Genomic DNA, 25,558 nt, shown 5'->3' on the forward strand with positions numbered 1-25,558 from the left:
TTTTTGTGATAAGCTATTAAAAGAAAGATTGCTGTCTGCTATTTTTTTGTATTATGTTTATTTTATTGTTTTTTGTTGAATGCTATTATTTAAATCTTCGAAAACGAAGTTTGAACAGCACAGTTTTACGCACATATTTTTGAAGTTTATTTGTGTTTAACTTGCTCAATGATAAGTGAAACATTGATTTTTTGTTATTTAAACAAGCTAGTTGCTGTTGTTTAAATTTTGATATGCATCAATGCATATTCAGTGAGAATTTTGAAATATTTTGTTTATTGAAATTTCTTCAATTCTTTTTATGCAAAATTAGTTATCTCCTTTTTTTATTATTTTTCTTTAATCTATACTCAATACGTTGTGCGTGTTGTTTTTATTTCTTTAAATTCTTTTTTGTCACAAATATTTTTCTTGAATTATTTTACTTAATTTTTATTTTTTATTATTTTATTATTTTGTGAATTTACCTGCTTGTGTATTTTTTGCAGACATATGTTGAATATTAAACAAAATTCATATTTATCAATAAATCTCAATAATTTTATTGATGACAATTTTTGTTATTTGAACAAATTGAACAAAAACAACATTTTTCATTTGAAAGTTAATAAAGATTTAAAACTACAGCATATTTCAATTTGCAACACAAGTGTTCAATAAATAAATAATTTTAAGAGCTTAAAAATTCAAGGGCTTTTTAAAGAATGAATACAAAAGGAATAACCTTTTTTTCTATGAGGTGTTTCGAATTCAAGTGTGAACATTGATTCAATAAATATACATACAAACTGCTTGTTGTATTTCAGAGATTTCAATTTCCACAAATTTTTATAAGTTTGGGTGACGGATTGAAAAATTGATGGAAACGTCAGTTAGCAAAATTTTTTCTCTTCAGTGTTAAATAATCATTTGACTCTTGATTTAAAAAACAATTAGACATTATATTCATTTCAATAAATTTATTCAGATGTATTCAATAATGATTTTTGAACTTTATCATTTTTCTATTTTTAAAAAGATTATAAACCATAATAATAACACTTAATATGGGGGAAAATACAGACTTTCAAGCTTTTTTTGCACAAAGCAAAAAAAAAATTACTTCGTTCATAACATTATATAACTTAATCAAATTATGAAATAGATTTCATTTTCATATCCGTAAACATGCATTATTGAAATCAAAACACAAAGTTTTCCAACATTTCACGAATGTCAAAAAATGGACCAATTTTAATTTCGTTTTTTGTTAACAAAAAATGAATGAATAGTGCATAATTTTTTAATGAGAATGCCTGAAGTGAAATATTTAATCCCATATGAAAATTGATTAAATTTTTGTTTCACATTCACATTGAATGATCGTTGCTCGGTTTGAATATTGTTGTTAAACCTTATTAATGTGTGTGCGTTTCTTTCCGAGCAGCAGGTTGCAATTGAAGAAAATAAGTTAAGAATATAACATTTTTATATCCAGGATGAATATCAAATAAGGAAAGCGAATTCAGATAGAAGCTTTGTAGAAAAAAGGGATTAGTATGTGAAATTGAAGAATCAATTGCAAAAACACATGAAAAAGGAAGTGATAATGAATTTTTGTTGAGAAAACCGTTCCTTTTGAAACAAAACATTGAAATAATTCTCAATATAGGTTTGTTTCATGTTTAAAGTTTTTTAGAAGAAATTATTATTATTTTGATTCATTCAGTGGCAGAGGAAACCGGAGATTATTTCAGTTTTCGGAAGAAAAGTGCGGAAAGAAAATGACAAATCGAAGAAAGTCAAGATATTTTGAAGATGACAATTTTTGGCTTTGGTGTGGATAATTTTTTAAAGATGCATTTTTGTGAGAGAAGCAAATTGAAGCTGAAGAGATGGAACATTGAAGATATCACATGTGTTTCCAATTTGGAGATGGGATGAAGAATTAGTTCGAGTAAATTGTTCAATAAATTTTGGTTTCTTCCCATCAGAACACATTAGCAAAAGACAGTAGCCTTAAGATAAGAATTGCAATGTGTTTCTCAGTTTATGTTTATTGACACTTATCTTCTCAATTTTTTCAATAAATAGTCTTATTCGATCTTTTATTATTATCGTCAACTTCTTCTTCAAATACATCAAAACACAGGTATTTTGATTAATGAGAAAACGTTTCTTGCTTCCTTCTCTTATATTTTTGAGAGCGCCACGTTATGGGTCAGTCACGAATGCTGATCAAAAAAAAACATGTCGACCATCTTCGTGGGAACCAAACTCGCGACCGAACATTGCGCAGCTCCGCTGACTGGTGTCCCTCCGAGTGCAATTCCTTCAATAGCAGGGAGTTATTCCGCTTCCCAATCAAGCGTTCAGTCGGAGCTTGATGGCCAAATAGATCCAACGCGAAGTGAAGAAGATGAAGGAGATCCCTCGTTGCATCAAACATTCATCGAAATATTTGGACAGCCGCCTGAGGTTTCACTTAACGATATGCATCTTCCAGAAAATAAAATTAATGAAGCGCTTTCACTTATGAAAGATGAAGATTTGAGTCCATTTATTCGGAATGCTCCACCACCATTTACAAGATCCAAAGTTTTTTGGAAAGACGCGTTCAATCGTGCGGGGGAACGGACGGAAACATATCTTTATCCAGCAGTAAAGTTTCTTATCTCAGCATGCACAAATATCAAATCAGAAAACATAACAAAAGATATGATTGAAGATTCATGTTTGCTTTTAACCCAGTCACTGAAAGAAGCTAGACACGTTAGAATACATGCAAGATATGGATTTTCTGAAGCAGAAAAAATGAAAGACGAGTTCTCATCATCGCTGTTAACTCAAAGACAAAAAGAAATTTTAGAAGAATCAAAGAAGATATCCACGAAACAAAGATGGGGGTCTGCAAGTATTACAAATTTATATACAAGGAAGAAACAAACCAGGGGATTTATAGCGGAACAAAGAATTATCGGTTTTTTCGAGATTGGCCCCTGACGCCCAGCACAAAACGATCATTCATCACAAGCAGCGCTCCAAGAAATTACTCAAGAGGGAGTTCCAGGGACAAAGCAAAGTCTCAATAGAACACAACCTCACAATTGGTGGAAGAACAGCGTTATTTTCCGATGCATGGAATATGGTGGGAGGAGAAAAGATGATCAAAAGAGGAGTTGTTCCGGTTTGGAGGAGCGCCAAAGCTCGCAAGACCCTTATCAACTCTCAGTTAAATTTCCGGAGACCGAAGCAATCACAGGAAGCAAGGGAAGCCTTGGCGGAGTTAATCAAAGTTCAAGTGAAAACTGGAATTCTCAGGTAAACCACCAAAAACCAAGTGAGATTTGTCAATCCAATATTTGCAGTCAGGAAAAGGAATGGGAGCTGGAGACAGATTGTGGATTGCAGGAAGTTGAACAATGTGAGAAAAACAATACACTTCAAACAAGAGGATCATCGATCTGTGGAAAGAATTATAAAGAATGGGGATTTCGCAGTCACACTGGATTTAAGCCAAGCTTACTACCTCATCAAGGTCTCAGAGGATTTCACTCCTTTTCGAAGCTTCGAGTTCAACAAAGACTTTTATTGCTTCACCAGTATGCCTTTCGGTTTCAAGGACTCTCCAAGAAAATTCACAAAAGTTATGAGAAAGGTCATTTCGTTCATTCGGGAAAGATGGAAGGTGAAAGCTGTCGCATATTTAGACGACATTGCCTTGCTCCATCAAGACAAGCAAAAACTGAAGAGAATCGCAAAAGCAGTTATAAGTTTATTTCAGAAACTGGGACTTATTGTTAATCTGGAAAAGAGCCACATGAAAACATCAAATTATTTTTCATTTTTTTGATATTCATGTGACACTTCCAACTTCACTGTAACTTTGGAGAAAGACAGAAAAAAAGAACTCTTCGTTGAGTGCAGCAGATGGAGGCGCCGAGCACTGAAATGCAAGCAAACAAGAGTGAGAGATTTCGCTTTGTTCATTGGAAAGCTAAGTGTAACTCGCTTCGTCTTCAAGAAAGCTTCACTCCTTTTTCCATCGATGTACATGCTGCTGAACAGAATGGTCAAAAAAGTGGGGTGGAAAGGAAGGATGAGAATCAACCCATCAATCCTTCCGAGCATTCAAAAATGGATATCGAGACTGAATGCGAACAAACCGAGACAGCTTTGCCCAATATTCCAACCACAAGCAACCTTGACGACAGATGCATCAGAGAGAGCTATGGGAGCGGTTCTTCAAATGAACAACAAAAAATACGATTTCCATCAATCGCTTCCAGGGAAATTGAGATGCCAGAGCTCGAATTTCAGGGAATAATATGCAATCAATCGAGCACTCAACCATTTCAGATACCTTCTTCAGGTGAACAAAGTTTGCAGATTGCTAATCAGATCAGACAATACAACAGCGGTTTTCAATGTCGATCTATGGAATGCAGAATTAAATCTCAGGAAGTTGCTAATGAAAATATATTCATTTGTTCAGAACAGTCACATTCAGACAAAAGTCCAGCACTTTCCAGGGATGATGAATGTCAGAGCGGATGCTCTATCCAATCTAGAAGGAGGAGGAGATTATTCCATAAAAGAAGAAGAGTTAAACGTAATCACGGAAATCCTCAATCTCAAAATAACTATGGATGCGTTGTCAACGAATGAGAACACGAAAGCGGACCGATGGTGCAATCCAGGAAGAACATTAAACGAAGATTGACTCCAGCAATCATGGCAAGGAGGCGTTATTGTAGCCCATCCACCGATTCCACTAATAGTCCCAACGATAGTGAAATCAATAGAGGAAAATGCACATGTTCTTCTTCTGATGCCAGATTGGAGAGGGCAGATATGGGAACCATTGATAAAAGTGTCGAGACACTTCGAATGGAGATGGAAGGAATAGAACCAGGTTTTGCAGAAAGGAAGATGGATGAAACCGATGGAAGCAAGTCGACCTCCAGGCAGAATGAGAATAGTCCTTATCAATCCTTCGAATCGCAAGGAGAAAAATGGTTTCGGAAAATGCTTGTTTCAAAGATATTTTCCGAGAGGGTGATCTACGAATGCAGAAATAGCGTTGCCGAAAACACATGGAAAGAATATTCATATTGTGATGTGCGTTTCAGTGAAATATGAGAAGATAATAGAAACGGAGATCCACAGGAAGCTTGGAGCGAGTGGGTCCAAAAATGAACAGTAATTTTCAAAAGATTAAAAGAAAAAGGGATGAAGGCTTCGACGGAAAAATAAACATGTAAAGCATTATCGCTCATCTTAGAATTTCTGTTCAATAGAGGCCTGAGAGAATCTGCACTTATGCAAAGGATATTAAAATCATTCCGAAGATCAGAAAACAAGAAAAAAAGAGACAAACCAGAGATCTGGAACCCCCAACTCCTGCTGCAGAAGATAACATCATTAGGTGAGAACAGGAACCTTGACTTTCATGAATTGACACAAAAGGCTATATGAACATGTGTGTTGTTCTCCGCTTGTCGATTTACGGAGTTGGAAAGGATAAACCTGCAGATTTCAACAATTGGAGACGATTCAATAAAACTCGATTCATCATTAAAAACATCAGCAGAACGTCCAAATATTATCATCCCGTTCATAAAAGAACAGCCGCTTGCGTTTCCAGCAGCTTCCGTAAAGGAACTTTGGAACAGAATCAAAGAATCTCAGCCAAATGCAACTTCACTATTCATAGATGAGAAAACTCATCTAACACTTTCTGCAAGAAGGATTCGTAATTATTTGGCTGAAATGCTGCAGGATGCTGGGATTCCAAAGTGTTTCGGGCCTTACTCATTGAAGCACGCGTTTATCACTGTGCTAACGATGGCAGGAATTCCCTTAGCCCAAATTGCTAAGTTTGCCAGACTCTCTCCTAGAAGCAACACTATCACAAAGCATTACGTCCAATCAGATGTGTCAAGAAAGCTGGCCCACGTGATAGCAAGAAGCAATTCAACTATTCTTTCACCTGAAGAAAGTGGGCATGAGTCAGAATCCGATTCAGATTCTGAGGCGGAATCCGATTCCGAAACAAATTCCAGTTCAAAATCCGAGGAACAAACACCAACAAAGAAAATATGCGAAAGCGGAGATCAAAAACAACAAGCAATACTTGCATACCCAGATAAAGTTGAGGAAACAGAGGACACCGAAGAAAACAATGCTGCACAGACAGTTATCAGCGAGGCTAAGATTGAATTCATTATCCGAACAAGATCTCAAAGAAGAAAAGAATTAGAAAAGAAACAACACGAAGAAAAGGATACAAGTTCAAGCTGATTAACATTATCAAACCTTCCCAATTATCTGCGCTCTCAAAAATATAAGAGAAGGAAGTGAAATAAATATTTTCTCTGTAATCAAAACGCTTGTGTTTTGATTGAAAGAGAAAATGGTTATTTCACTTCCTTCTCTTACTCCCTCCACAACTTAGACATCCCATCCCCTTATAAATTCGTCATTGCTGAATAACAATGTGGGAAAAAATTTAACACTTATAATTCCTTCTCTTTGCAGTTTATATTTTAAAACATTTAATTTAATTAAATTGTATCTTTCTTGTTTCAAACATGTGTTTTCACTGCATTTGTAATAATTTTCAATTTGCCAAGTTACAATTCTTTATATTTTCCCATTTGCACCTTTGTTCACCATTTCATTAAGTACCATTTTAATCAGCTGGGTGACTGACCCATAACGTGGCGCTCTCAAAAATATAAGAGAAGGAAGTGAAATAACCATTTTCTCTTTTAATCATACACATTACACATTATTTCTTCTTTTTCTTCATTCACTTCATCTGATTGAATTTCTTCACATTCTGCATCTTCATCAGAGATTAAGAGAGAAATGAAAAAGAAACAGATGAATTAAACAGCCGAAGAAAAAAATAACAAATAAAAATTAGAAGAGGAAAGAAGAGGAGAAAGATAAAGAAAATAAAGATCTTTTAAGGAAGGATTCGGAAAGGATATGAAATTGAGAAAATGAAAGAGGACTTTTTGAATGAAAGGAAGAAGATATTTGGATACGAAATTTGAGTTGAAAGTGAAATTTGAGAAACGATAAAAGGAAACAACAGAGAAAAGAAGAAAGAAAGATTATTGAATAATTTGAAAGATAGATTGATAAAACAATAAATGAAATAATATTTATTCGTAAATATACTTTTAAAGTGGATTATTTTCCTTTCTACTAAATCAACAATTTTCAATGCTTCATTTTCAATTTGTAAATGAAAGTTTTTAATGTCTTTAAAGGATTTCTTTTGGAATAATACAATAACATGGGTGATTTTTTTGATATCATAAAAAATTCCGACGTTTGATCATAAAAAAATTTTATTAAGGGTGGTGTTGAATCGAAAATATTTTTGAAAAATAATGCGAAAATATTGTTTCATTTATTATTATAATTAATTATTTGTTGATTTTTTATGTTACCAATTGTTTTTATTTCATATTTTGAAAAAAATATTATAAATAATTCAAAAAATATCAAAACTTAAAAAAACCAAAGCTTTCTGGAAAAATGAACATGATAACAATAATTGCGAAAAAATAGTGAAGAAATTTTAATTCGCAAAAATTTGTTATATAATGTGATTGAAATTGAAAAAAAATAAGATTGGTTGAAATCGATAAATATTAATAGAAATCATCAATTTTTGACAATTAATAATTTTCATAGTTGATTCACCCACGTTCGCTTCTCTTTCAATTGTTTTGTAATCATCCTCTTTTGAAAAATGCAAAATTATTGTTTCTTGTCAATTTCACGCTTATCATCCAGAAACTCCTTTTTCCAAGAATTAGATATTCAATTTCCATCCCCATCTCTCAACCATGTGCACTTTCCATATGAATTCAATTTTTCAATCGGATGGTCGGCCTAAGCAATGAGCTATTCTGCTTTCATTCGTTTTTATTCATTTCGACCTCCTGCCCTGAAAATGAAACACAAAAACAGTCAACATGTTAATGTTCATATATAGAAAAATAAATAAAGACCAAACTGCCCTTCAACTGTTTTTTGCCAAACACACTCATTTCCACAACAATCATCATTCAAAAATTCAATCTCTTCATTTCAGCCTCAGAATGGTCAAATTGCAGCATGGAATGCATCTCCACAAAATATATCGTGTATCTCACTGGAGTGTCTTCTCAGCCCGTACACATTGTGGTGGATGCCCAGAGGTGTTTTTTCTTTTCAACTATGATCATCTCCTTTAATAATATTCTCAACCATCCAAAGAAGTATTTGATGTTTATCTCATCAACACCAGGTACAGGAGGGATATGGGGCAGAGAAGAGATGGAAGAGGATTATTAGTGGCAGGGAGTGGATGTTGAGTATTTTATGAAATGATAATCTTTCGAGAGGAGTTTTTGAATGGAAGATAATCTGTGACAAAGGGATGGGGAAGGAACAGGCGGAGACGTGGAGAAGAAAATGTAGTAAATATATAGAGAAGTGGCTGGAGATGATGAGGAAAGTGATTATTGTTGATTGGAGAAATGGATTTTGAAGAGAAGGAAAAGAGGGCAAAAGCTGGAAAGAAGAAGGAATATTCTGAAATGTTCAAATGGAAGAGTGAGATTTTTGTGAGGAAAAGATTTTGTAGAAGAGAATGGGAGATGAAGAAAACGAATGTGTTCATATCTTCAGAGAATTTTGAGAACCAAACGGAAAGTGGAAATGGAAAAGAAAGGTCATAAAGAAATATCTTCATATTTTTGTTTATAAGTGAAGGGCAGAACAATTGCAAAAAGAAAGTCTATGAACTGAGAAAGTCATTTTTCATCATTCAATTTCCTTCAGCCTTCAACAAATATTTCGACAAAGATTGTTTTCTCTTTGTCAAGTCAACTCATTGAATTCGATGTTTGGTTCAATCACGACTTCAAACAAATTATTTTCAACTTCATAAATATCATTCGACTGAATTCACATTTTTCAATTGCTTCTTCTTCTTCTTTGCCTTCTTCACATTCATCTTTGTAGATCCTCTCACCTTCTGCTGGGCCAGAGAATCGAACCAATTACAGATTATCTCGTCTTTCTTCTGCAGCTCATGCAAGTTATTGGAATATGAGAGTCCGTTTCTATGACACTCACGAATCATTTTTAGGAGAGCTATTCGGATAACAACATTCGTTTTCTGAGCCATCAATTGGAGTTATTGCATGTGTGATGAGATATATTTATTTGTCAAAAAGTTTTTAAGGAATTCCATTTTGACTATTATTTTGTGTTTGTGTGTGCGCTTGCTGTTTGTACTGTTGTGACCAGATGAATTTGAAAGCCTGCGCTCCTTCGTTTTGTTCTGAATTGGAAGGACGTTTCAAACAACTTCTTGGGACATACGACAATTACCCCGTGGATAGAGAAAACTTGGAGTGGTTTGCATTTTTGTCATTTTATTTTAACTGATATTTTTGTCAACTCGTTTGTTATTTCTGTTGCTATTTTCAATATTTCTTCGGTGCTTGGCAAACAACATTCTTTTCACTTCATCAACACAGGCTTCAATCATTTGTTGGGCGTGTTCTTTCTGGCTTCTTCAGCCTAGCAGGTGCTCGGCGTGCTGTATCATCAGCCTCTTTGCAACCGATCGGATCAGAGGCTCCAGCAATCCCCATTGCAGAGCGAGAGAGGCGGTTTATTGAGTCGCTGGGGAAGCAGCAGGAAACACATACAGCCAACGATCCCCGCTTTCCAGCACAAATTCCTGCTGAGTTATCACTCCCTTATGCAGCATGCCCTCCTCCCTTACCTCCTGCACAGCCTCGCTCTGATTGCATGGGCAGCTCATTGGCTGGGCAAGACAAGACAGATATTTCTCTTTCAACGGCCAAAGATGGAATATCTGGCTCTATCCAGATTCCGCAGATTCCTCTGGTTTCAAACAGATCGTCCTGTTCCTCTTCCTCACCTTCTTCTAATTCTTCTTCCCATCCTCCTCCTTTTTCTTTATTCTCATCATCATCGTCACTTCCATAAATGCATTCTGCAGCTTCGCTGAATGTGCATTTGAACTGTTTTCTTCTTCCCCAGAGGCGCATTCTGCTCTGCTTTTGCACTTCGTTCGGCTTCCGCGCTCCGGCTGTGCTGAACAGGGTGAATGAGGCGAATGGGCATCGAATGAGAAATGGCAGTGGAAGAGGGAAGGAGCTTCAAGGCACATTGCGTTCATCAGCTCGCTTTATGACACCGCCAAGAAGCAAAGAGAGAGAAGTTCAAGTTCAAATAGAAGAGGCAAAGAAGGTGGTTTTCAAAAGCAAATTGAGCACAGAGCAGAGGAAAGGGAATCAATGGGAAAAGCCAAAGGCGAAGACGAAGACGAAGGAGAAAGACGAGTTTTGAACAATGCAAATTGACGTTTTCGACACAAGGCTTCCACAGGCAGTAACAGAAAGGAGGAGGAGGGACAGGGGAAGAGAAGAAGGAGGTGAAGAAAATGATGAACAGCAGCAAACATTAAACTCATTCGATAGCACACTCTCATCTATTCGGATGCACACTTTAAACACCACAGCCTCCTCGACAATTGCCACCCCTCTTTTTTTCCGCTCACCACACACAATTGTCTGCCTCTTCTGTTCTTGTTGGAACTCCGCTGTATCCCTTCACACCTTCATCTCCTTCCACATATTCCTCTTCATTCACGCGGAAGCCCCTCGACATATCTAGCCCAAGTTCTGCTTCTTTATTGAACGTGTTTTCTTCCTCTCCTTCTTCTTCCTCTTTTTCTTCCTCTCCATCTTCTCATCTCCTTCTGCTTCTATTTCTTCCTTCTCGCTTCCACAGCTTGTGACTGTGCCGATCCCTCGTGCGATTCTCGGGAAGAGCAGATTGGGCAATGCAGGTGTGTTTGCAAGCAGCAGCGTGTCAGCGACGAGGGATGTGTTTGAGCCACAGAGCATCCTTCTGAACAATGCAGCGTATGTGGCTAGCCAGGGGGTTCGGGTGGGTGGTGAGAAGGAGGGGAAAGAAGGAAAGGGAGAGAAGAAGGATGAGAAGAGGAGTGCAAATGAGTTTGTGAGTGATAAAGATGAAATGGGATCATTGTGTCTAACAGATAAATGCATAGGTAATGAGAAAAATGAAGAGGAAGAAGAGGAAGAAGAAGAAGAAGAAGAAGAAGAAGAAGAATATGGATTTGACAAAGACATTAGAAAGGCTCAGAAAAAATAGAATGGGATAAAAGGAAGAATAAGCCCGTATCGATTGAAACCACGCTTTGCTCAGCTTATCAGCCAGAAATCAAAAATCCAAGAAGGATTCAGCAGCATATTATCGAACGCGATCACTTTCTCAACGTTTTCATCTGCATACAAATCATCTTTATTCACTTCTTCTTCATTTCTCATTTCATCACCATCATCGCCATCACCTTCTTCTTCTTCTTCTTCTTCTTCCTTTTCTCTTTCACCAACCAACCTGCCATCCATCAAGCACAGCTTAGGGCGTTCGTTCAAAGTGAAGCAGCAGAATGCGATTGAACTGTGTGTCAGTGTAGTTTGCAGCGCTTTTCTGTCGATTGATGTTCCACCTTCGCTGCGCTGTGCGTTTCCTGTTGAACAGTTAATGGTCTGCGGCTTCGACGACATCCGCAGGCTGAGGGGACTAAACGCAATGACCCACATGGCGAACCAGAATTGTATGGAAAATATGAATTTTTCAGTAAAATAAAATATATTTCATTAATTGTTTCATTTATTTTTGTTAATCTGTATTTTGCTTTTCAAATATTTATCTTTATTTAAATTTTTTGTTCACCCTCAAATGATGAATAGTTATGATGGTGGACTAATAGCTACGATTTTTCAATTGTCTTGTTAAGTGAATAAAGGTTATTTGCTGAATGATGCTGTTGCAAAGCAATTGTTCAGGTTCATGGGGTTTGCCAGAAACTATTAATTGAAATTTCATTCACATTATTTTCTTTCTTTCTTTTCGAATTCTTTTTCTTCTTCCTTTTCACACACACTTTTTCGCTCATTCATTTCATTATACATAAACACGCAAATATGTTCACATTCAGTTTCCGTTGGTACCCTCTTGTCTCTTCTTCTTTGACCAACAAATTCATCACCAACGGTGCAGTGTTCCACTTTTCATTTCTGTACCACGGCATTCTCCAGCCCATCCACCGCCTGCTGCACTCGCCGCGCGCTGAATACAGCGGCAAGGCCTCCTCCATCCTTCTCTCGCTGATCAGCAAGTCGTTCAAGCTGTTTGCCAGCTCGCTCGACAAGGCGCTGTTTAAAAAGCTAGTCGAGCTGATGCACTCACCACAGGCGATTGTGCGGAACAACGATTCGAAATCATCGAGGCGCTTGCAGAAGGAAAAGGGCTGGATGAAGAAGGAGATGGTGAGGGAAAATGAGATGGAGGATATGGTGGAAGGCCACGGAGGGGATATGAGGGAAGGGTGATGCATGGTGATGCGAAGGAGAAGAGAAACGAGAAGGATAAAGAAGCGAACAACGAACCAACAGTCACGAAGGAAGAGCTATAGCGTCGTTTGCTGAGCTGGGGTGTTGTGTCGAATCTTGTTGGCGTCCTGGCGTCTCCAACGGCAACTGACATAGCGAAAATAATAACTGCTGGTGCTTTGCTTAATCTGAATGCAGCTGTTTGGAAAAAGAGGAACAGGAGAAGATACGGAGGAGGAGGATGATGAAGAGGATGAAGAAAAGGAGAGTGTTACTAAAGAGATGAAGAAGAAGAAGAATGGTGTTCATGTCCAGCTTCTCCTCGCACACAAGGTAATTCTCCCACTTTGTCTCGACTGCGCTTTTTCCTGTACTCACCTTTGCTGCATCCATTGATTGCCTCAGTTCTAATTCTATGCTACGCTGATCCCACCATGACATGCTCCATCCACAGCCTGAAAAATATATGCATCTCCACGCTCCTTCAAAAGGCAGCGCAAAACAGCCACAGCGGAATATTGTCCAATGAGAAGAGAAGAACTGCCATATCTGAGTCACTGAGTGCGCTCCTCAACAATAAGAATGATTTTCTTCTTTCAGAATCGTATTTTAAAGAGGGTTATATCAATTCCTCAACCATTTGCTCCTTCTTCTTCATTCCCTTTCTCTTCTTCTTCTCCCAAACCTCAACTTATTCCACAATCTTAACTATTGTTCATATACAGCGCTCACAGAACAGCAAATTGAACAGAACTTATTGGCTTCTCAGAAAGCTTCGATGAAGCTCAACCCAATCAATTCTGTAAGAGAACATAGGAAAGAGCAAGTGAAAGTGAAGAGATAGGGAAAAGTGTTCAGTGCGTGTCAAACTCCACAAGGGAGGGAAGAACTGTGCATGCCATTGTTTAATTGCTGCTGATGCCGAGAGCCGAAGGAAGAGAAAGAGAAGATTGAAGGTTTGGAAGAAGAGCGGAAGGATATCAATTTTGATCATGAAAGATAGTAGCTTGTTTAGCGAAAGATACAGTTGCAATTGGGGGAGATGAGAGAGATGATGGAGAGAGAGTGAAATGAGGGGGAAGCAAAAACGAAAGAAAAGGATGATCAAGAGAAAGAGGAAGATGATGACGAAAAGGGGGAAGAAATAGCATAAACCAAAACGAATGATGGTTGATGCGAATTTATTGTTGATTTCTTCACAAAGCAACAAGAGCAGGAACTTAGGAAAAGCACGAAGTTGACGAAGGGAGAATTTAAAAATGTCGAGGAGAAATGAAAGGAAACGATATGGTGTTGAGAAAGAAACTTCAACTGCATTTTCATAAAGAACAAAAAGATAAGTAACGAAAATGATTCAATTGCTCTAATAAACTGCAGTTATTAAAATAGCACAATCTTCGTTTGCCGATTCTGTTGAGTTGTTCAGCAGACACGGTAATTTTTTGATGAGGTTTCACTTCAATTAATGAAAAGCACATTTCTTTTTCTACGGAAAAATAAAAATTCACAAATTTGTTGCATTTTTAAAAGTTCTTTAAATATTTTTTCCCTTTTATTAGCTTTTTTGAGAAAGTTAAGAATATTTTTTTGTCTTTTTGATGAGTTTTGTAGGTTTAACTTTATTTATTTTAGGTTAATTTTTATTTTACTTGATCAAAAAAAATCTTTTCAACAAAAACATTAAAAAGGTATGTTTTTTTTCTATAACAATAAAACAAATATATATTACAGAAATAGAAGTTAAATACTAAAAATTGATCTGAAAAGACTATGATCATCAAATACCACAATAGATTTTATTTTTTTGATTTTTGATCTTTTTTTATGATATCAAAAAAAATCACCCACATTCTCATATTTGTTATAAAGAAAAAATAATAGAGAAAAAATTCGAAAATGAGATAAAAACTGGTAATTGAAAATAAATATCAAATCCATGCATTTATTTTGAAAAGTGCAACTTGAGAAATTGTTATTATTTTTCTAATAAAGATTAAAAAACCAATAATGAAATTCATTTGTATTTTCAACTTGATCAAATTCGTAAATGTTTTCATTTTGTGAAAACATTTGATTCCTTTTTGCAGAACTATTCTTTGTTGCTGGTTCAATAATCTCATTCTCACTTTGGTTTCCATCTTCAATTTTTTTATTTCTTCGCTTTTTGCTGGATCTGTTTTTTTAAAAGCAGCTATGCCCTATCCGATGCCAAATACACACCTCCACACAGTTCTCTTTTCTTCTCTCTCCTCACAAACAGCCTCTCCCCAATGAACGTGATGCTCATTGTCCTGTCAGGCTGTGTCATTACTTCCACAACTGGTATCAACACAATCAGCTCCCGCTTGGCACACAGCTCCGCCAGCTCCCGCGTCACCGTCATCATCACCAAATAGTCCTGCCAGCTCCCATATGCACTCTTGTCAATCAGCTTCAATAACTTCAAATGTGGAGATTCCTCATCTTGAATCTGTTCCTCTCCTTCTCCCTCTCCTTCTTTCTCCTCTTCCACTTCCCCTTGTTTTATTTCTTCTTCTTCCTCTTCTTCATCTTCTTCATCTCACAAACCTTCTTCTTCTTCTCCTCCTCCTTCTCCTTCTCTTCTTTCTCCAAATCTATCGAACTTCTCTCTTTCTCTAACTCCTCATTTGTTGCCAAATCATTTGTGGGCATTTCCACCTGTTCCTCATCTTTTCCCACTTCCTCTGCACTTCCATCTGAAGCTATTCCCAAAGACCCGTCTGCTGCTTCTTCTGCTGCTCTCCTGTTCTCCTGTTGGATGCCATCAGATGGAGAAGAATTGCTCACTTCTGGTTCCACTGAATACTTTTTGCCTGCGCTCGCCTCAGTCTCTGTCCTCGCATTCACAAACCTCAACCGACTCATTCCAAGTGCCTCCACAACCAGCGGCGTCATCGCTTCTTCCAACTTCCTGATGTTCTCTTTGTTTCTTTTCACAAACTCTCTGTTCTCTGTCAAATACCCGCCTTTCGCCTCATTCTTATCACCTCCCTCTCTCCCTCCATCTTCTTTTCCATCTTCTTCTCCCTCTTCTTCTCCCTCTTTGACTCACATTTCTCCTTCCTCTGCCTCTTCCCGCTCCTCCAGCACATACAGAGCAATCGCCACTTGCAACAGAACAACATTCTCCATCATCAACCTTGTTTCCTCCAGCGCATTCTCCACAATCTCTACCATCCTTCATATAACAACCTCTCGCCCATTCGCTTTTTCGTCAATCTTTGCCACAACACGTCTCGACTGCTGCGGTCTCCATATCTACTGCGACTGGTCAAACAGATCGTAGATCGACGGGAATGCTTTACACATCAACCGCATCAAATATCCGCTTGCTCCCCGACTTCGTTCCCACAGACGCTGCAAGTGAAAGAAGCTGCGCCACCAACGGAACCTAAAGCATTGCAGAAAGTGCAACATCGTTGAAACAAACAATGCCCCAAAATAGCACCTCCTGCCTAACCACAACATATCCCTACAACGTTTGTAGCGCCCGTGATGAAAGAAGCAGCGGCAGCGACAGCCGAATGAAAGGGATAGACACAGCAGCAACTCTCGATGGAACAATCTTTAAGCTCCTTTTTTTTCATCTATCTCAGCGACAGATGTGTCGAAAGAGGCAACCGCGGATGCTTCTGTCGAACAGATTTCAAGAACAATGGATAATTTTTTTGACAAATGGAAAGGCTCATCCCTCAAATCAGTCGAATCGTCGTATATTTTCTGCATTTGCAAGGAAAACGCAAAGCCAAAGCTGATCAAAATAACAGCTTGTGATAAGTTGCATGTTGATAAAGGAAAAGAGAAGATAAACGAAAATGCAGAAAATGATTGGAAGAGATTGAATCTATCGAATCAATGCTTTGACTGTTTCACAGATTCGAAGAATGTTATTCAAAGCTGAAAATAATCAACGTCCCTTGAGAAGCCTTAGAAAAAATGATTGTTTTGGTAAAATAAGAACTTTTCTTATTTGCTTTTTCAAAAAATTTTCAATCGAATAAAGTTATTGCAATCAATGACCTGTCAGTTAAATGAAGGAAGAAGAAATGAATAAAAATTTCAAAGAACGAAGGTCTGTAAAGCTAGAAGTGAAAATACTCTGTGAAAAAATAAAACATTCTTGTGCATTTTCAAATAATAATCGATATTCTGATATTTTGCCTCTTCACAGTTTAATTATTCAAAAGCAAGGAGAGAATGAATGTTCTATGTTCTTATTCTTTAAAAAATACATCGAAAGAGAAATAAACTTTGTTTTCATCATTCCTTTCAGACAAACAAATTTTGCAAATATGAATGCATGAAAAACTTGATTGCAAAAAAAAGAACAAACTTGTAGAAGTGATTCCAACGAATTCATGCTTAAAGAATATCTCTTTTCTCCAATAATGTTTTATTTTTTAGAAATGGCTCTTTCGCAGCAAGCTTCGCAGCAAGCTTCGCTGCAAGGTGAAGATATTCGTGGAAGACAAAGCCCAGAATAGACGGTTTGCAGAGATCCATATGAAGAAAAAGCGTTTTAAAATATTTCTGCATCTTCCTCAACGACTTCAGATGAGCTGCTTTTCATGAATCGTTGAAATAACATACCGCAGCCTTCTATTATTCTTTTGTCTAAATTTCCAATGGTCTTATTGCAGTATTAAATAAATGCTGATGACAATCGAGGAAACCAATCCGTCAATATCATGCTTTCAATCATCTAATTTTAGTCTCTCTCTTTTATATACGAATATTCCACAATTATTGATTTCTTTTTTGTCTAAAAAAGAATTTCCACATCATCTTTATCATTTTCAATGTTGCTGCTGTCAAAAAAGTCATCATGATCATCTTCATTCATGCATGCATTCCATTCTGTGTCTTCATCCATGTCCATTGAGTTCTGTTTTCGTTCTTTCATTGTTTGAGTATCAGTTGAAATTGCTTCATCAATCATTGTGTAATTATCCGAAGAAGAAGAGTGATATGGAGATGAAGATGAATACGATGAATAAAAAGAAAAGTAAAAAAATATTAATTGTGGAACTTCCGAAAGTTGATGATTGCTGTGGGGAAATAATTCAAACAAATCGTTCACTGCTTCGTCTTCACCCTCTTGCAAACCGAACTCGTCTTCCGATTCATTCTCTAATTCTGTCTCTAACATTTGGGTTTCCTGAACCCCTTCAGAAGAATCCTTTGCTTCTGTGAAACTATTCAAATCATTTGTAATTTGTTCGAATTCATCAGAAAATAATCGTAAATTTTTGTTTAAATCTATTGTTGTTCGTTCTGAGAATAAATTCGAGACAGTCGTAAACCCCATTTTTTTTAAATATTTGTCATAAATTAAATTTTGAATGGAATGAATTTGATCTTCGCAACACAAAATTGATTTATCCTTTGGAAATTAGAAAGGTTCAAACACAGCATAAAAATGTTGAATAATGATATCGCAACAACAAATCAGCAGAAATGTCCAAATAATGGGTTTGAAATTGATGTTAATGAATGATTTGCTTTTTTTGATGCTTTATTTGTTGATTAAATAGCTGAAGAAAATCTATCGAAAAATCTTGAATAATTGATGAATTCATTCGAAAACTGTTGTGTTCTGCATAATTCCATGCCAATTGGAGTGACAGCGAACGTTAAAAAAAAGAATTCACCTGGAGAGCCTATGAAAAAAAATTTATGTATTTGGATAAGAAAGTTCGAAATTGGGTTTTTCTATTTTTCTTCAGAAAATTATGGATGCCTTGTCATTCCAATGTGAATTCCAATTATTCGTTGTATAAACGGGAAAACGTGACAAAGTTTTGTTTTATTGCTTTCCAAATGAAGATGAAGCTTAATCAAAGGCAGAAGAACAAGTTCAGCTTTTATGATGTCAATTAAGTCTTCTTTTGAAATACATTTTTCTTTCTCTATTATTTGGCGCTTTTTTCGTATAAAGGAACACAAATTGAATTGACTGTACCACCTTGAAATAATGAACGAAGAAGCAGTTTTTTACAATAAAAGTCTGATGGATTTGCTTTGGGCTAATTGAGCAAATTGCAATATTTTCTTATAGATTTCAAGAAGAAAAGGCACCTTGCTGCAACAGGAACAATGGCAAGATTAGTTAAATGGCTGCAACAATAGATGCAAACAGGTTTAATAACAAAATGATGTTCAACAAATGTGCTTTCTTCAGAATGAGCGTTTGATTATCTTTCTATTGAGTTTTTTTGTGCAGAAAACCCGTCTGCACAAAAACTTCTTATTGTCACATCAAACGACTGGGATTCTGAGATGATATTTTTCAGAATATAAGAGTATTCATCAGTTGAATAACAACAAGGATATAGGCTCCAGAAAAATGGAGATGACTGTGATGTTAGAGAAGCAACAGAAACAACAGTGTGCGAAACATTTCCAGCTAATCCACTGTCCAGTAAAATGCAAACGCTTTTATTAGTTATTGATTTGATTCTTTCAAGCTTTGTTGTTGTTCTGCAATTTTAAACCATCTGAGAAACCGTTTTTCTTGTAAGATATGGGAAAATCGAAGTTTGTGATAAAGATGGGTGATTATTTTTGTAATCATATTTTTTCATGCAATATTTACGGTTTAATAAATTTTTTTTTGAACATCAATAAAAGAACACTGAAGAGTTAAAAGACTTTGAAAAAATATCTTCATCTTTGATTCAATAAAAACATTTGTTTGAAAAACAATTGTGATAAATACACAAATTGCAGACAAAATCTCTTCCCAGTGACAAACAATTTTGAAAAAATCAATACCCCGAAAAAAGTTATGATTTCAAAAATTATCACCCAGATGAATTGTCTTGACTGATTCGCATTAATTACAATAAAAATGTTTTCATTTCATCTGACGATGCTGATGAAAATGAAACGTTGCATTTGCAAATCATTTTGACAAATAGATCTTCAAGCTCACTTGAAATTGTTGATTTTTCATAATTTGATTTTTCCATTTCGCTGTGAATTGCAAGTTGTTGTCGTTGCTTTAATAATGTTGATATTTGCTGATGTTTTAGTAATTGACAATTATGTTTGATGATATTTGGATATGGTTTTCTTCCAGATACACAACAAGGAAAACCGTCTTTTGAATTTGAGCACATGCAATACCTGTGACAATCATTCTTTGCAGCTCCATGTTCGTCAACTTTTGAGTAAGAAATCCATAAATTGTAATTCACAATTTCAAAGGATATTTTTGATAAATATTCGTCATTTTTTTATGGGATGCTTAAACACTCAGAATAAATGAAACTAAAAAATGATTTAAAATATGTTTAACACAAAACAAAACATGAACCAGATTTTGAGTTTCCACATTTTTCGAGTTTTACTAATTGACAACGAGCTTTTTTCAACTCTTCCATCTTTTTTTCGAAAGCATTTGCCTTTTGAAAAAAAAATTGACTTTCAAAGTGATCCAAAATAGAATATCAAACGATGAAATTTTTTGAAAGGCTATTTTTCAATCCTTCTTCAAGTGAAATTCGTTCTTCACCCATTGCACTTTTTTCCAAGGCGCTGCCTGTCACTGACGTCATTGACTTTTTTTTGATCAAAATAATCCATCTCCGTCAGTGCTGTCTGTTCCCCATAATTTATTAAGTCAAAAATTTTTCTTTAATAACTTTTTTTCAAAATTTGTTTATTTATATAAAATAAATATAAATGGAAAATTGTTTCCTTTTAAATATGCAATTATTCAATATAAAAAACCACATTATGAAAAGACGTGATTTTTTTCTTTCGCCTCAGTCAAATATCACAAATTAACTTGTAAAAGTCAGTCTGTCACCCAGGCTTTCATTTTTATATGAAGAATTGAGTTCAAAAAATGTTTCAAATTGATAATTTAACAATTAGATGAAACAAGCTTTTCAAAATCATTTAATAATGGGCGTTTGTCAATTTGAAAGTTGTTCGTTTTCATTTTTCAATAAACTGCAAACAGCTGAATTCAAATGGCGCGGTTTGCTTTTCACATTTTGTTTCTGCTTCATGAAATGTTGTGTGCTTTAGAAATCTTTTTTAATAAACTAAAAATATTATGCAATTTTTGTCATCATCAATTTGAAGCAATGATTTTGAAAACGAAATAAACAAAGTCAAAATCGTTTGAGTTATTTTGTGATAATAATTATTGCTATTCTTTTATTTTTTTCTTTAAAAATCTTGAATATTTATTTTTCTTTGATAATAAATTGTGTTTCGTCAAGCTCCTCTCAGTATAACAAAGAACTGCAATTGCAAAAGCCTGTGCAAAGAATGCAGTTATGGAAGACAATGGAATGAAGGAGGAGGAAGGAAAAGGAAGGGGGAGGAAGGGGGAGGAAGGGCGATGCCATGCTGATTAGTGAAGAAAATTATTAATTTTCTTTATGGAACGTGAATAAATTGAAGAAGAGAGAAAGAAATTGGAAGAAAGAGATTTGGAGAGAGAGATTGAAGGAGAGAGAAAGGAAGAGAATAAGGAAAATATTTTTGAAGGACCATATGCACGAAAAATAGACAAGAAAGCAATTGAAACTATTGCAAAAGAGGAAAAAGTTGAAGAATAAAGAAAGAAAGAAAGAAGAGAAGAGAAATTTCTTTTGAACCAAACTTCTCTTTTCATGTTGCGAAGACTGAAGAGAAGAAAAGAGAAGAAGTCGAATGCTATGAAATCAGCGATGAGAAAAGAAGAAAATGCTTGGATCAATTTTAGATGGAGAAATGCAAAATATGTCAGCTGTAACGTTGGATTTCAATGAGAAAAATGAATAAAGAGGAAAAGAAGAGAAGGAAGCAGAAAATAAAACCAAAGAGTGGATAGTCAAACGAAGAGGGATATTTCTCCGATGTTGATAATTCTCCGGAGAATGATTAATTTTCGACTCCAATGTTAAAGCAGAATTACAAGAGGCAGAAGAAGAGAAGGAAAAAGAAAAGAAATGAAATGAAAAAGAATACTCATTTTGACTGTTGATAAGTTCAAAGAGGGAACTAATTTTTTTTCGATAAAAGAGAACTGAAGAGAAATGAAAAAATGAAGAAAAAAAGAAGAGTGAGAGGAAGAAGAGAAATAAGAAAAACAAGGAAAAGAAGACGAAGACAACACTTCTGACAAAAATATGAGCGGAGAAATCGAAGGATCAATATCACCAAATGCACACTCAGAGAATAGGAGCCTTTTGGTGATTGCAATCTTTTTCTCTTTCGGAACCTTCTTTAGCTTTGTTGAAGAAGAGGAAGAAGATAAAGATGATGCATGACAAGACATTGACTCCTCCTTTCTCCCTCTGCTATACTATCACCTTGTGAAACAGCTCCACACGATTCCCTGCCGTTGGGGGAAGGGCAAAGCAGATCACCATTTCCACCTCTTTCACTCTCCAGCTTCAGCTCAGCAAGCTCCTTCACAAGCAGCAGAAATATCAAGAAAATAGCAAACAGTCCCTCTTTCCTAGCCGCTAATGGCTGCACAGCCTCCATCTGCTGCTTCTCAAGCACCTCATTGAACAGAACCATCTGCTCACTTATCATCTGCTCCTGCACTTTCGATAGTGCAATCAGCATTTTCGTATCATTCTCCTTCTTGTTCATCTTCTTCCACACAGTTGAATTCACTCCAACTCCACCAACAACACCAGCACTATCTCTCTCACCATCATTGATTTTTCACACTGCACTCACCCATCTACTCACTTTTCACAACAACCTCCTTCCCATTCAGGTTTTGATCAAGCATCATAGCGTATTTTATACCCGATGCTCGCTACAAAACTTCTTTTGATACTTTTCACACATCCCCAAGAGCAAAATCCACGAATCAGAAAAAGGAACCATCATTCCACTTTCAGAAGCTGCGAAGAAGGCAAGGCAGATGGAACCTCCGAAACCGTCGGTTTCATCTCGCCTTCGCCACTCACCACTCATAAACCCATTCTGATGCCTCTGCTTCTCTTTCTTATCCTTCTCAATCCTCACATCAGCCAGTTCCGCCTTCTCCCTCATCGCTTCCAACTGCTCCTTCTCCTTCTCCTCCTTCTCCTCCTTCTCCTTCTCCTCCTTCTCCTTCTCCTCCTTCTCCTTCTCCTCCTTCTTCACCTCTGCATTGCGCTTCTCACTCATCTCTGGTATCTTTCTCTGATTTATCCATATGATCTTGTCTTTCTCCAGCAGCCTCTCTGCAAAGGCCACTCATCTGGTTTGAAATCCGCTCTTCCTCTCAAATGTGTTTTTTTTTTCAAGCAGCGTGTTGAACTTTGAACGCCTCTTCTTTGCCTCCAGCTTCATTTCCTCGTGCTGCTTCTTCAGCTCTCTGTTCTTCTGCCTCAGCTTTACACGCACTCTCTTTCTTCCAGCTTCTCTCTCCCTTCAGCGCCTCATCCTTCCAACAAATCTCGCACAGAACACGTGCTGCATCATCCTTTGCCAACTTGCTTCACCTCTACACGCTTCTACTGTGAAGACAGCTGCTCCAGAGCACTATTTCGTATGAAATTGATTTCATTTCAAACATGTTGTGGAAAGAGAGAGACTCTTTTCTATCAGCAGCTACAAAGATCCGCTTGCTCCCCTTCTTCGTGACCATAAATTCCACAAGCAACGTGTCGTGACCAACAAAATGAACTGAAAGCATCACCGAAAGCTCCACATCGCAGGCACACACAACATTCCCACACAGCATATTCCACCACACCGCAACATAACCATTCAGCGCCTCTAGCGCTCTCAATAATGACTTCTCATGATTTCCACACACCTCACATTCTTCAGATACCACAATCTGCTTCCGTCTCTCGACATCTTCCATCGTTGTTGCAAACTTGCATGACTCCTCCCCTGCAGATCCATCTGAAAGATCAATCGAAGGTTCCCATAATGATGAAGATGATTACCTGTCCTCCGCCTTCATCTCTTCGCTTCTCCGCCTCCGGAATGGCGAAGTTGATCGGCGTGCTGCTCCTGTTGAAGAAGACGAAGAATACTATAGACGCTAAGAGTTGGACAAATACTGATCTTTAATAGCAACAAGAAGCTTTTTCAGATACACAACTACGTCTGCTTGCAGCTCTTTTGGTGATGCAAGCACAACATTCGCATTCGGATCAGAAAGATCAACCAGCCGCGAAAGCTCGTCGTTCTCGAGCGATGGGAAAATGTTGGAACAGAGTTTCTTCAGCTGAGGAGTTGAAATGGGAAGAAGAAAGAGGAGGAGAGTTTGAAGAGGATGAAATGGAGGGATTTGTGGGATCTGTAGTCAAAGACTGAGTATATTGTGATTGAGAAAGAAGTTCTGGTGAAATGTCAATGTTCTTCACAAGCTTAAGACCAACAGGCTTGTGCGTGTCTATTCAGCGCCTGATTCGTTCGTCTCAGCCGAATGAATGAAGATGGATGTGAAATCATTTGCTCTGCTTGGCAATGTCCCACTCTTCGCATGGCTTTCTTTGTAACTCCAGACACATCTCGTTCAGTTCTGCTTGTATTTTTTCCAACTTTTGCAGGAACCATTGCTCTGTGCGTGAAATATCTTCAACTTTCTTTAAATAATTGCTGCATCCTTTCCTGTTGATGATTTTTTTAATGATATCTGCAGATTGTCTGCTGCATCCGCACTGCTGACTGGATGGCAGTGGCTGCTTTGTCTTCTCTCTTTCCTTGCTTGAAGCGCTGCCCAGGCTGCCTCAGACACACCAGCACTGCATCGATGTTCACAAGGCAACCCAACATTTGCTCTTCCTTAAGACTAGCATGTTCAATGCGAGTGGAACGATGTATTGCAGGAGACGATTGTGGTTGAGAAGAGACATATAAAGGTTGAGGTGAAGGTGAAGATGAATTTTATTAATAGCAAATATTTTTCATCAACAATGATTGAAAACTTCAAAATAACAGACTTGTTCACAATTAGGTTTTTAATGCAATCAGTGTGATTTTCCTTTCCGATAAACATATTCTCCAAATATGCTCTAAATTTTGAATATTTGCGAATGAAGAATTTTTTTTTTTTTTAATATATTCAAAACATTTTTCAATTTTTTGTTTTCAAAAGAAGAAAATAAAAAAACATGAATATTAAAAAAGAAACTGTTTGCATTCTTTTCATTTAATCAGAAGAAAAAGAGAGAAAAAAAATAATCATATTGAATTGTTTTTCTCATCCAGCTTGAAAACAGTCATCTGCCAACATGTATTCAATTTTTTTAAATGGAAAGAAAGAAAGAAAAAGAAAAATTCAAACACTTTCCACTTATTCAAAAAAAAAAGGAATTTGTGGATAAAATGAAAAGAAACATAAAAAAATAACATGAAATGAGTTTTAATTTGTATCAGGAAAGGAATTCAAATACAAATTAATTTCTATTTCATCAATAAAACAAAAATACAACAATTACTTCTTTTCATAAAAGATCATTCATATTATTACGAAATTTCTTTACACATTTGTTTGTGAACTTTGTAATTCTGAAGAAACAAAAATGTGAATATTACACCCTTAATGAAGCAATTATTTGTATAAAAGTCAATCCATTTATAATTTAAAAAATGATAACCTTGTTTACATAGAAATTTACAATAAAACCAATAAAAAAAATTTTCACAAAAAAAGAAATGAGCAAATCATACATCTATTGACAAACCATAAACACATAAATTATCTTAATAAAGAAAATGAATGATACGCATCACAATAAAGAACTCGTATTTTGTTAATAATCAATTCTTGTTTTTGAATTAAAAAAAAAAAAACAGAAAAATCTCTAATAATGGTTTTGTTCAAAAAAATGAATTTTTGAAATGTTTCGATATGAACAGCATTCACTCAAAATTCGTGTGTATGCAATGCAAGTTTTCCAATTCTTTTTAATATTAAAATAATTTGATTTGAAAAAAATTATGGAGCAATACATAATTTATTTTGAATTGTCTCGAAAAAAGATGGATCATTCTTTTCAGAGTGCAAATGACCAGGAAACAAAATTTAAATTATTATCATCATTTGATGAATATTTGAAAATTATCACAGAGTTTAATGAAAAATTTGAAGAATGCTCACAAAATGAAAGATTGGTTGTTATCGCAGGAAA

The 25,558-nt window shown here is 36.1% G+C and overlaps 9 protein-coding genes across 9 annotated transcripts; 5 read left to right on the forward strand and 4 right to left on the reverse strand.

Moving 5' to 3' along the window:
• Positions 1–2,229: 2,229 nt before the first annotated feature.
• MONOS_8834 (uncharacterized protein) lies at positions 2,230–2,982 on the forward strand (the record flags this gene model as incomplete). The annotated part of the gene is made up of 1 exon (XM_067879278.1): positions 2,230–2,982. One exon carries the CDS (start codon positions 2,230–2,232, stop codon positions 2,980–2,982), a length of 753 nt encoding a protein of 250 aa, XP_067726398.1.
• A 1,731-nt stretch (positions 2,983–4,713) lies between these two features.
• On the forward strand, positions 4,714–5,121 carry MONOS_8833 (uncharacterized protein; the record flags this gene model as incomplete). Its single annotated transcript, XM_067879277.1, has 1 exon — positions 4,714–5,121. The coding sequence occupies one exon, from the start codon at positions 4,714–4,716 to the stop codon at positions 5,119–5,121; it is 408 nt and encodes a 135-aa protein (XP_067726399.1).
• Positions 5,122–5,751: 630 nt separating this feature from the next.
• MONOS_8832 (uncharacterized protein) lies at positions 5,752–6,282 on the forward strand (the record flags this gene model as incomplete). Its single annotated transcript, XM_067879276.1, has 1 exon — positions 5,752–6,282. One exon carries the CDS (start codon positions 5,752–5,754, stop codon positions 6,280–6,282), a length of 531 nt encoding a protein of 176 aa, XP_067726400.1.
• Positions 6,283–9,297: 3,015 nt separating this feature from the next.
• MONOS_8831 (uncharacterized protein) lies at positions 9,298–11,202 on the forward strand (the record flags this gene model as incomplete). The annotated part of the gene is made up of 4 exons (XM_067879275.1): positions 9,298–9,407; positions 9,531–9,906; positions 10,063–10,275; positions 10,816–11,202. The coding sequence occupies 4 exons, from the start codon at positions 9,298–9,300 to the stop codon at positions 11,200–11,202; spliced, it is 1,086 nt and encodes a 361-aa protein (XP_067726401.1).
• Positions 11,203–11,252: 50 nt separating this feature from the next.
• MONOS_8830 (uncharacterized protein) lies at positions 11,253–11,654 on the reverse strand (the record flags this gene model as incomplete). Its single annotated transcript, XM_067879274.1, has 1 exon — positions 11,253–11,654. One exon carries the CDS (start codon positions 11,652–11,654, stop codon positions 11,253–11,255), a length of 402 nt encoding a protein of 133 aa, XP_067726402.1.
• A 250-nt stretch (positions 11,655–11,904) lies between these two features.
• On the forward strand, positions 11,905–12,446 carry MONOS_8829 (uncharacterized protein; the record flags this gene model as incomplete). The annotated part of the gene is made up of 2 exons (XM_067879272.1): positions 11,905–11,909; positions 12,053–12,446. 2 exons carry the CDS (start codon positions 11,905–11,907, stop codon positions 12,444–12,446), a joined length of 399 nt encoding a protein of 132 aa, XP_067726403.1.
• A 2,191-nt stretch (positions 12,447–14,637) lies between these two features.
• MONOS_8828 (uncharacterized protein) lies at positions 14,638–15,465 on the reverse strand (the record flags this gene model as incomplete). The annotated part of the gene is made up of 2 exons (XM_067879271.1): positions 15,015–15,465; positions 14,638–14,886 (listed from the first exon to the last, which is right to left on the reverse strand). Exons 1-2 carry the CDS (start codon positions 15,360–15,362, stop codon positions 14,638–14,640), a joined length of 597 nt encoding a protein of 198 aa, XP_067726404.1. The 5' UTR covers positions 15,363–15,465.
• Positions 15,466–21,692: 6,227 nt separating this feature from the next.
• Positions 21,693–22,595, reverse strand: MONOS_8827 (uncharacterized protein; the record flags this gene model as incomplete). Its single annotated transcript, XM_067879270.1, has 2 exons — positions 21,693–22,120; positions 22,355–22,595. The coding sequence occupies 2 exons, from the start codon at positions 22,593–22,595 to the stop codon at positions 21,693–21,695; spliced, it is 669 nt and encodes a 222-aa protein (XP_067726405.1).
• A 1,455-nt stretch (positions 22,596–24,050) lies between these two features.
• Positions 24,051–24,423, reverse strand: MONOS_8826 (uncharacterized protein; the record flags this gene model as incomplete). The annotated part of the gene is made up of 2 exons (XM_067879269.1): positions 24,051–24,216; positions 24,368–24,423. 2 exons carry the CDS (start codon positions 24,421–24,423, stop codon positions 24,051–24,053), a joined length of 222 nt encoding a protein of 73 aa, XP_067726406.1.
• Between the last annotated feature and the right edge of the window lie 1,135 nt (positions 24,424–25,558).

Source organism: Monocercomonoides exilis (genome assembly GCF_001643675.1).
Source record: "Monocercomonoides exilis strain PA203 chromosome Unknown scaffold26-1319188, whole genome shotgun sequence".
NCBI classification, from domain to species: domain Eukaryota; phylum Preaxostyla; order Oxymonadida; family Polymastigidae; genus Monocercomonoides; species Monocercomonoides exilis.